The 11,600-nt window shown below is 36.8% G+C and overlaps 1 protein-coding gene across 1 annotated transcript; it reads left to right on the forward strand.

Annotated features, from left to right (window-relative positions):
- Positions 1-1,106: 1,106 nt before the first annotated feature.
- LOC107942104 (receptor-like protein 35) lies at positions 1,107-11,189 on the forward strand. The gene is made up of 5 exons (XM_041089405.1): positions 1,107-1,309; positions 6,618-9,668; positions 9,919-9,958; positions 10,430-10,501; positions 11,082-11,189. The coding sequence occupies exons 1-5, from the start codon at positions 1,107-1,109 to the stop codon at positions 11,187-11,189; spliced, it is 3,474 nt and encodes a 1,157-aa protein (XP_040945339.1).
- Positions 11,190-11,600: the final 411 nt, after the last annotated feature.

Consider the following 11,600-nt stretch of genomic DNA (forward strand, 5'->3'; position numbering starts at 1 on the left):
TAATAATGTAAAACATAAAAATATTTAAATTAAATAAAAATTAAATAAAAATGTAAAAATAAAAGTCTTTCTCCAAACTTCACCCAAAAACACTTTAAGAAAATTTCCACTCCTTGTGTCCATCAATCCATCTCAACCAGCTAACAAATTTCCTAAAATTTTGTCTTTATAATGGTTGAACGTTATTTTTGTGCAATCAAAATTTGGAGATTTGCATATAATGCCAAAGACTTAAGATATATCATACTATCATTTTTCCCGATCCAAAGTGAAAGATATTAAAAATTTCAAATTAGAACGTTATTTATAATTTGAGAACTTAATTAAAATATTATGAAATCTAGAAACTTAATTTAAAATTCGATGTATAATTTTGAGATGTAAGGTGAATTAAGCCTTTGATAAATCATAACATATTTATAAGTTTGGTACTCATTAACAAATTGATTTTATATTATAAGTTAAATTTTTTTTTTGGGTGCTATAACAAAATTTCCTTAAAAGATTACATTCTTTTTAAATGACTTAGATATATAGACTAAGGAGTACTGGGCAAGACAACTAAACCCTTAGCATTAATAAGAAAACTGACATCAATAATATATTAAAATCTCATTCTTCAAAATTAAAATGAAAAAAAAGAAAGAGGTAAGGCAAATTAAGTGTGAATTTAACAACTTATTTCTAATACTAACAATAAATAATTTATGCATCATCACTAACAGCTTTAAATAATACATTATTATCCCTTGCTTTAATATGTTGGAAAAAGTTGACCAAAAAGACTTAACTAAAGTGGTGGAACGGTATTTTGATGGACTATTGATTTGGCAAAATGACTTACAAATTGCATGCAATGCCAATCACCCATAAATATTGTTCTATGGAAACTACACATTTGTGTATAAATATGTTGTATGCCAGACACAATCCTCCTTCACACCCACCCAACATGAACACTCTTCATTCCCTTATTTCTTCACTCTTTCTCTCCTCATGCTTCCTTCCTCTTCTCTTGTCTTTTTTACCTCCTCAAACTCATCTCCCAATGCAATGCCTTGATGACCAGAGAGCTCCTCTGCTGCAATTGCAGCATCATCTTTACTATGCCCCTAATTTTACTTTCTCTTCCAATTTTGACCTCTGGGACCCCAACACTGATTGTTGTTCTTGGGAAGGAGTCACTTGTGATGCTTATGGCCATGTCGTTGGCATTGGTCTTAGTTACAAAAACCTTTCAGGCAGCTTCCACTCCATATTCGATCTCCATCATCTTCAACACCTTAATCTTGCTGGAAACTGTTGAAAGGTCAACAAAGGTAGGAAGCAACTTGTTAAAAAGGTTGAGCAAGTTGCACCGAATGTTGAAAAGTTGAATGGGATAATTGCAATTTTGGTCCCTAATTTTTTAGGCCATTTGCAAGTTAGTCCCTGAACTTCAACTATAAATAGGCCTTTTCATTTTTCATTTCAACCATCCCAACCAATCTTTCTCTCTTAGTTTTCTCTCTTCTCCCATTTGAGAATTCTTAAGGAATTCTATTTGTTTGTAATATTTTGGAGATAGTAAAGTTATCATCTGGTGTTAGTGCCCGAGGACGTAGGTATAATTTACCGAACCTCGTTAAAACTCTTGTGTTCTTTTTTGTCCTATTTTTCTTTCAATATTTGAGGGTATAATAGTAGTATTTAATTGTGCTATTAAATTACTATAGAAGGGATATTCTGACTAAGGAAAGACTTGGTATTTAAGAGATCATTGTGATCCACCTCTCTTCCCTGGGAATTGAACTTTGTGTGATTTTTTAGTACAATAATTTACACGCTTCCGACCCTATTGGAACAACAAGTGGTATCAAGAGCCGAAGGTTAATCGTAGTATGCTCTGTGGTTGCAGTTTAAACTGATCTTCCACATCAGAAAAGATTTCCTTAGGTATATTGAAAGATTATGGAGAAAACGGTCGGTGTAGGAGCTTCAACATCGTCCATGTGGACAAGACCGAAAATTGCAAATGCAAGATTGGCCGTGGAGATCTTTGATGGCACGGGCCATTTTGGTATGTGGCAAAGTGAGGTTCTAGATGCCCTTTTTCAGCAGGGTCTAGACATTGCCATTGATGAAGAGAAACCAGATGATGTACAGGAGAAAGATTGGAAGGCGATCAATCGGTTGGCATGTGGCACAATTCGATCATGCCTTTCTCGAGAGCAGAGGTATGCTTTTTCAAAGGAGACTTCTGCAAATAAGTTGTGGGTGGCACTTGAAGAAAAATTTTTGAAGAAAAACAGTCAAAATAAGCTCCACTTGAAGAAAAGACTGTTTCGCTTCACATACGTCCCAAGTACCACAATGAATGATCACATCACCAAATTTAATCAGTTAGTCACTGATTTGCTGAATATGGATGAGACATTCAAAGATGAAGATTTGGCTTTGATGCTGTTGGGGTCACTTCCTGAGGAGTTTGAGTTCCTAGAAACTACTCTACTTCATGGCAGGAGTGATATATCTCTGAGCGAAGTCTGTGCGGCCTTATACAGTTATGAACAGAGAAAGAAGGACAAACAGAAAAACTCAATCAGAGATACAGAAGCTTTAGTAGTCCGAGGTCGTTCATACACTCGGAAGAAAACTCAAAGGGGGAGATCAAAGTCAAAGTCCAGACTCGGGAAAGATGAATGTGCTTTTTGTCATGAGAAAGGCCACTGGAAGAAAAATTGTCCAAAGCTGAAGAATAAGGGAAAAGCTGCTGTAGATGCTTGTGTTGCTAAGCATGATACTAGTGACTCTGAACTATCACTGGTTGCATCATCATCGTCGTTCCATTCAGATGAGTGGATATTGGATTCGGGTTGTACCTATCATATGTCCCCTAACCGGGAGTGGTTCTCTGATTTAGTAGAACTAAATGGAGGAGTTGTTTATATGGGCAATGACAATGCCTGTAAAACTGTTGGGATAGGTTCAATCCAATTAAAGAATCAAGATGGATCAACCAGAGTTCTGACTGATGTTCGGTACGTGCCCAGTTTGAAGAAAAATCTCATCTCATTGGGAGCCTTGGAATCCAATGGTTCAGTTGTTACTATGAGAGATGGGGTTTTGAAAGTGACATCTGGCGCACTTGTGATATTGAAGGGCATCAGGAAAAATAACTTGTATTACTACCAAGGTAGTACAGTTATTGGAGCAGTCGCTGCAGCTTCCGGTAACAAAGACTTGGACTCAATGCAGTTGTGGCATATGAAGTTGGGACATGCCAGCGAAAAATCCTTGCAAATTCTGGCAAAGCAAGGATTGTTGAAAGGTGCAAAGGCTTGCAAATTAAAATTTTGTGAGCACTATGTTCTGGGAAAGCAAAAGAGAGTGAAATTCGGCACTGCTATCCATAATACAAAAGGTATTTTGGAATATATTCACTCAGATGTGTGGGGGCCTTCCAAAACACCTTCGTTGGGAGGAAAACACTACTTTGTTACTTTTGTTGATGACTTTTCCAGAAGAGTTTGGGTGTATACCATGAAAACTAAAGATGAAGTGCTTGGAGTTTTTCTTAAATGGAAAACTATGATCGAAAACCAGACTGGCAAGAAAATCAAGCGGCTTAGGACGGACAATGGAGGGGAATATAAAAGTGATCCGTTCTTCGATGTGTGCCAAGAGTATGGTATTGTTCGACACTTCACAGTTAGGGATACACCACAACAGAATGGAGTGGCAGAGCGTATGAATCGAACATTGCTGGAGAAAGTTCGATGTATGTTGTCCAATGCTGGGTTGGGCAATCAATTTTGGGCTGAGGCTGTGACATACGCTGGCCATCTTGTTAATCGTTTGCCATCATCTGCATTAGAAAGAAAAACTCCTATGGAGGTATGGTCTGGAAAACCGGCTACAGATTATGATTCCTTACATGTGTTTGGATCCACTGCATATTACCATGTGAAGGAGTCAAAGTTAGATCCGAGGGCAAAGAAAGCTCTCTTTATGGGAATCACTTCTGGAGTGAAGGGATTTCGTCTTTGGTGCTTAAGCACAAAGAAAATGATCTGTAGCAGAGATGTTACCTTTGATGAATCTGCCACATTGAAAAAGGTAGCAGATAAAGATATTCAGATGAGCAATACTCCACAGCAGGTGGAGTGTACTCCAAAACAGGTGGAGTTTGAGCAGATGGGGATTTGCCCAGTTAATAAGTCTAATTCTCCAGCCACAATGGAGGAATTAGAGGTTGAAGAGGTTTTGACCCAAGAACCACTAAGTACACCAGAACCAGTTGCAGTTGCAAGGCCACGGAGAGAAATTCGTAAACCTGCTCGATTTACTGATATGGTGGCCTACGCCCTTCCCGTTGTTGATGATATTCCTATCACTTATCAAGAAGCAATGCAAAGCTTAGAAAGTGATAAATGGAAAAGCGTCATGGATGAAGAAATACAGTCTCTCCGGAAGAACAATACTTGGGAGTTGGCACAATTACCGAAAGGTAAAAGGGCAATCGGATGCAAGTGGGTATTCGCAAAGAAAGATGGATCTCCTAGCAAGAAGGATATTCGCTACAAGGCAAGATTGGTAGCTAAAGGCTACGCTCAGAAGGAGGGAATTGACTACAATGATGTATTTTCCCCTGTTGTGAAGCATTCCTCCATTAGAATTTGTTGGCCTTGGTAGCACAGTTGAATTTGGAGCTAGCTCAACTTGATGTTAAGACGGCTTTCTTGCATGGTGAGTTAGAAGAGGAGATCTATATGACTCAGCCAGAAGGATACACAGATGCTGGTGGTAGAAATTGGGTTTGTAAGCTTAACAAATCGCTATATGGATTGAAGCAATCCCCGAGGCAGTGGTACAAGCGATTTGATAGCTTTATGAGAAGGCAGAAGTACACAAGAAGCAAATATGACAATTGTGTATATTTGCAGAAGCTGCATGACGGATCTTTCATTTATCTACTCTTGTATGTTGATGATATGTTAATCGCTTCGAAGAGCCAAAATGAGATAGATAAGCTGAAGGCTCAGTTGAATCAAGAGTTCGAGATGAAAGATCTAGGTGACGCCAAGAAGATTCTCGGCATGGAGATAAGTAGAGATAGACAGAGAGGCAAGCTTTGTTTGAATCAGAAGCAATATCTGAAAAAGGTATTACAATGTTTTGGTGTAAATGAAAACACAAAACATGTAAGTACCCCACTTGCTTCTCATTTGAAACTTAGTGCTCAATTATCTCCGAAAACTGAAGAAGAAAGAGAATATATGGCAAAAGTCCCATATGCTAATGCAGTTGGGAGTTTGATGTATGCGATGGTGTGTACGAGGCCTGACATTTCACAAGCTGTTGGAGTTGTGAGCAGGTATATGCATGATCCTGGAAAAGGACATTGGCAAGCTGTGAAATGGATTCTACGGTATCTTCGAAAAACCGTAGATGTTGGTTTAATTTTTGAACAGGATGAAGCACTTGGTCAGTTTGTAGTTGGATATGTTGATTCCGACTTTGCTGGTGATTTAGATAAACGTCGTTCAACTACGGGGTATCTGTTTACTCTTGCGAAAGCCCCAGTGAGTTGGAAGTCTACCTTACAGTCTATAGTAGCTGTGTCTACTACAGAGGCAGAATATATGGCAGTTACAGAAGCTGTTAAGGAGGCTATTTGGCTTAATGGATTGTTGAAAGACTTAGGAGTTGTTCAAAGTCACATAAGTTTATATTGTGACAGTCAGAGCGCTATTCATTTAGCGAAAAATCAAGTCTATCATTCAAGAACCAAGCATATCGACGTAAGATATCACTTTGTACGGGAAGTCTTTGAAAAAGGAAAAATTCTACTTCAGAAGATTCCGACAGCAGATAATCCCACAGATATGATGACCAAGGTGGTAACAACAATCAAGTTTAATCATTGTTTGAACTTGATTAACATCCTGAGAATTTGAGCACCTTTAGGTGTATGGCGCTCGAGAGCGCATTTGGAGGCACTACAAAAGATAACTTTATCGAATTTGGGGAGTTGAAGGAAGTGTGTGAAGATGTGATTATCCTAATCAAATCTTCAAGGTGGAGATTGTTGAAAGGTCAACAAAGGTAGGAAGCAACTTGTTAAAAAGGTTGAGCAAGTTGCACCGAATGTTGAAAAGTTGAATGGGATAATTGCAATTTTGGTCCCTAATTTTTTAGGCCATTTGCAAGTTAGTCCTTGAACTTCAACTATAAATAGGCCTTTTCATTTTTCATTTCAACCATCCCAACCAATCTTTCTCTCTTAGTTTTCTCTCTTCTCCCATTTGAGAATTCTTAAGGAATTCTATTTGTTTGTAATATTTTGGAGATAGTAAAGTTATCATCTGGTGTTAGTGCCCGAGGACGTAGGTATAATTTACCGAACCTCGTTAAAACTCTTGTGTTCTTTTTTGTCCTATTTTTCTTTCAATATTTGAGGGTATAATAGTAGTATTTAATTGTGCTATTAAATTACTATAGAAGGGATATTCTGACTAAGGAAAGACTTGGTATTTAAGAGATCATTGTGATCCACCTCTCTTCCCTGGGAATTGAACTTTGTGTGATTTTTTAGTACAATAATTTACACGCTTCCGACCCTATTGGAACAACAGAAACAACTTTAATACCACTCTGTTTTCCTATGGGTTTGATAAACTCCAAAATCTAACTCATCTCAACCTTTCAAGCTCATGTTTCCATGGCCAAATTCCAGTGGAGATCTCATTCTTAAAAAGGTTAGTCTCTCTTGATCTATCCAATCAATATTCCTGTTATTTGCGATACTACACCATTCTTGACCCATATAGAGGCGTCTACTACTACGATCCATTGCCTTACGAACTTCAACAGCCTCTTAAATTAGAGAATCCAAACTTCAAGACATTAATCAAGAATTTGAGGTTTCTCACAGAGCTTTATTTGGATGGGGTAAACATTTCATCTCAAAGTGTTAAATGGTGTGAAACCACATCTCTTGTACTTTCCAACCTGCGTGTGTTGAGTCTGTCGAACTGTGGCTTGAAAGGTCCATTATGTTCTTCACTCTCAAGACTCTCTTTTCTTTCCAAACTTATCCTTGATGGGAACCCAATCTCTTATTCACCTCCCAATTTCTTGGAAATTTCCTCCCGTTTGGTTTCTCTCAGTTTGAGGAACTGCAATTTGCGTGGGCATTTTCCAACCGGAATTCTCTTATCGCCAAAAATTCAAAGCATTGACATTTCATTAAACTTCCAACTTATGGGTCAGTTGCCAGAATTTCCAGCAAACAATGCTTTACAGAGTTTGTCGCTTTTTTATACAAATTTCAGTGGAAAACTACCCCTATCAATTGGTAATCTCGAGTTCTTGACTAATTTAGAGCTGTTTGGTTGCAATTTTTTTGGACCCATTCCATCGTCAATTGCAAATCTTAGTCACCTGGTGAACTTGGATCTAAGTTCAAACAAGCTTTCTGGATCAATACATTCTTCTTTATTTACTCTTCCATCGTTGAAGATCTTGTATCTTGGAGAAAATCAATTGGTTGGGAAAATTGATGAGTTCCCCAATGCATCTTCTTCTTTGATTCAAGAATTACATATAGGCAATAATTATTTAACAGGAACAATCCCGAAGTCATTCCTCCAACTTCCAAGGCTTGAAGAGCTTTATATCGGAGGCAATAGCTTCAGTTCCATGAAGCTTGACATGTTTGTCCAACTTAAGAACTTAAAGGATCTCGAATTATCCAAAGTAAGTTTGTTAATTGAAAGCGACAACAGAAGTCTTACTTTTCCCCAATTAGAGGGCCTAGAGCTAAGGTCATGCAACCTTACTGAATTTCCAGAATTCATTAAAAGGCAAGACAAGTTGGTTGACTTAGATCTTTCTAACAATCATATCCATGGTGTTGTGCCTAATTGGTTGTGGAAGAGCAGCCTTTCATGGGCAGACCTTTCTTTCAATGTGATTGATTTTCCAAAACAGCTTCCCTTAAATGATGCAAACTTCTCTTTCCCAGTGTTGAGGGGATTGTCTCTGGGATCTTGTAACATAAGTGCATTTCCGGAGTTCTTAAAGAGTCAAGAAAATTTAGGATATCTCGACCTTTCAAATAATAAAATAAGTGGCGCAATACCAAACTGGGTGTGGAAGAAAAGTTTGCGGCATCTGTATCTTGCTAATAACCATCTCTCATCTTTGGACCAACTTCTACCCAATCAGAGTTCAACTTCTTCACAAACCTCCTTGACTAGACCTATTTGCAATTTGAGTCAACTTAGAAATTTCAATGCATCTCATAACAATTTGAGCGGCACGATTCCAAATTGCTTAGGCAAAATGAATGATCTCTATTTGTTGGATCTGCAAGGAAATAACTTCAGTGGAATGTTACCAAAATTTTCAAAAGCATCCCAACTACAAATTCTCAAAATTAGTGAGAATAGATTGGAAGGGAAGTTGCCCAGATCATTAGCTGAATGCACTCAGCTTGAAGTTTTGGACGTGGGAAACAACATGATGAATGATACATTCCCTTTTTGGTTGGAGAAATTGCCTTACTTGACGGTTCTAATATTGCGGGAAAACAGATTTTATGGTCAAATTAAACATAGATTTGTTTTCCCAACTTTGGATGTGTTGGACATTGCTTCAAACCAGTTTTCTGGTGAACTATCCATTGATTTCCTTCAACCCACTCGACTAAGGTCACTCAAAATAGGTGGGAATAAATTAGAAGGGAAGTTGTCGAGATCATTAGCCAATTGTAAAGCACTTGAGGTTCTGGACCTTGGAAATAATATGGTTCATGATACATTCCCATTTTGGTTAGAGAAGCTGCCTTCCTTGAAGGTTCTCATTTTGCGAGCAAACAGATTCTACGGCACAATTACAAAATTCGACACGAAACATGGGTTTCCAAAGCTACGCATATTGGACATTGCTTCCAACAATTTTTCAGGCGACTTGTCCATTGAATTTTTGCAAAGCTTGAAGGCAATGATGCAGTTAACAAATGATGATAAAGCTAAGCTGGATTACATTGGAGAGAATTATTATCAAGATTCAGTGACAATTTTCAACAAAGGGATTGAGCTGTTTTACGAGAAAATCTTAACCACTCTTACTTGTCTTGACCTTTCCAGCAATAGTTTCCATGGGAGAATACCAGAAGAAATAAAAATGCTGAGGTCACTCAAAGTGCTAAACTTGTCCTATAATAGCTTCTCCGGTGAAATCCCAGTAGCAGTTCAAAACCTAAAAGATCTGGAGTCTTTGGATCTGTCACAGAATGAGCTATCAGGGAAGATTCCTCCACAGCTTACAACTCTAACTTTCCTAGAGGCACTGAACTTGTCTTACAACCCACTTGAAGGGAGCATACCGCAAGGCAACCAGTTCAGTACATTTTCAAATGATTCTTATCGTGGGAATCCAAAATTATGCGGTCAACCATTGTCCAAGAAATGCAATGAAGACGGTCTTCCAGTGCCACCGCCTCCAGGGGAAGAGGAACAGTCATGGTTATATTATATGTCAACTTGGAAAATTGTTTTGATAGGTTATGGTAGTGGTTTGGTCGCTGGGCTATGTATCGGATATACAGTGTTGAATGAGTTGGGAAACAAATGGGTTGACAAGTTCAAAAAACATGGGAAAAGAAACAGAAGAAGATCTAGGTGACTGGGTCGGAATTCATGTATTAAAGTCAACAGGTAAACATTTCCTTTTGAAACTATAGTCTTTATATTTTGAAAAGATTGATGTTACAAACTAATTTTGGATCATACAACATTGCAATTCCTTAATTTAAGCAGCAGGAGTGGTGACACAGTGATTTTGTTTTTCCTACGCAATATTCCCATATTTGTATGCTTATGAGAAGTTATATTCTTGGTGGTTTGACTTGTGTTTCTTATTTTGTCACAGGGAAATGACCTCTGTCCTTCTAAGCTTCAAGTCATTGCATGTAATTGGTGGCAATGAATCATTTTTAAGTAGAAAACCACGCAAAGCATGATAAATTTTGTCTTTTTTTGTTTGGGTTTTTGTGCTATACAATTTATCAAACACATGTTTGGCTTTAGGCTCGGGTGTAATGGGTAGACCTATTGGTCCGGGTTTTAGTGCAGTCTGACATTTGTTTTGTACAAATAATTTATTTATCTTTTAATAACAGTTTTATTACTTTAAAAATAAGTAAATAAAATATAATGAAAAATACGATATCTTAAAATATGGTCTGTTTTCCGGAGTTGACAAATAATTAAAACACTATAAATATGGTAGCTTTTTCAAATGATTCTCCCATTATGAAACATTTAAACGAATTTACGGAAATGAAATATTTATTTACAAGAAATAAAAATTAGCCATGTTATGCATATGAAAAACATGATAATTGCAAGTGAAATGAGAAGCTTCATATTCTAATTTTCAGGCCAACAGTCTGAGAAGAAAGCACAGATTGGCAGAACAAAAGTTGAGAAAAGGAGAAGCATATGGTGAAAAGGTTAATCCCAAAACCAATATGTTGCACTCGACGTTCTCTTACATGTAGTTTATATCATACGCGGATGGTTGGATCTTATTATCTTAGGATTTAGTTTACCCAACTGTGAACTTCTGCTTTAAATACAATAATCCTATTCTAAATTGGTATTGGGATTAGTTTATTTATTCTTTCAATGATAGTTTTATTACTTTAAAAAAATACCCTTCAATTAAACTTTGTATGTAATAATATGATAGTAATAATTAAAATATAATGAAAGAAATTATGTCTTACAGTCTAGTAAAGGCCAACAATGTGTCACACTACCATTACAAAGTACACATACTTTGTAGGGAAATTGATCCAATGAAACAGAGGATTAAACTAGTTTCCATGCAGGGAAGAATTGGTATGCTACAATACTAAGAAAAATACTAATTAATAACAAAAAAAATGGTAATGGAATCACCCGTGTTATTGGGCTTATGAATTTCATTGATTACGACGTGATAACTGATGAATTCTCTTAACATATGGGCTAATCTGGCGGTGGCGGTGCTAACCTCCTTTCGTATTTTTATTGGATACTCCTATATAGGAGCTTGGAGAGAAGGAGGACGTGCTCCTCATAGAGCTGCGTTGCCATGGCTGTGCCGAGGAATGTACTGCTTCAGGCGGTTATTTGCCAGTGTCCTTGTGCAGGTAGCTGGCCATTTGTGGAGACCAGAAAAAATAAAAATTAGCCGTGTTTTGCACGAATAAAAAAAATTCAGATTTTAGATTTAAATAATTATATATTCTTTAATCTCATTGGTTTCAATTGGTTTGATAAATTTTGAAATAAAAAAATAAAAAAACCTTTTGGAATTGGAATTAATTTTTTCAAAGAATTGGAATTGGTTTGGTAAACATTGTTTTCATGCAGAAAGATTTAGACATTTGCATGCAATGTCAAAGGCTAAGACTAAGTCTAATAATATCTTATATTATCATTTTCTTTGTCAGTCCAAAATTAAAAAAATTAAAAAATTTTAAATTAAAAAATTTTAAATTAAAACATTAATAATAGCTAACTAGAATAGTTTAAAGTTCAGATATTAATTTAAATTCGACTCAT

This window comes from Gossypium hirsutum, chromosome D02, assembly GCF_007990345.1.
Source record: "Gossypium hirsutum isolate 1008001.06 chromosome D02, Gossypium_hirsutum_v2.1, whole genome shotgun sequence".
NCBI classification, from domain to species: domain Eukaryota; kingdom Viridiplantae; phylum Streptophyta; class Magnoliopsida; order Malvales; family Malvaceae; genus Gossypium; species Gossypium hirsutum.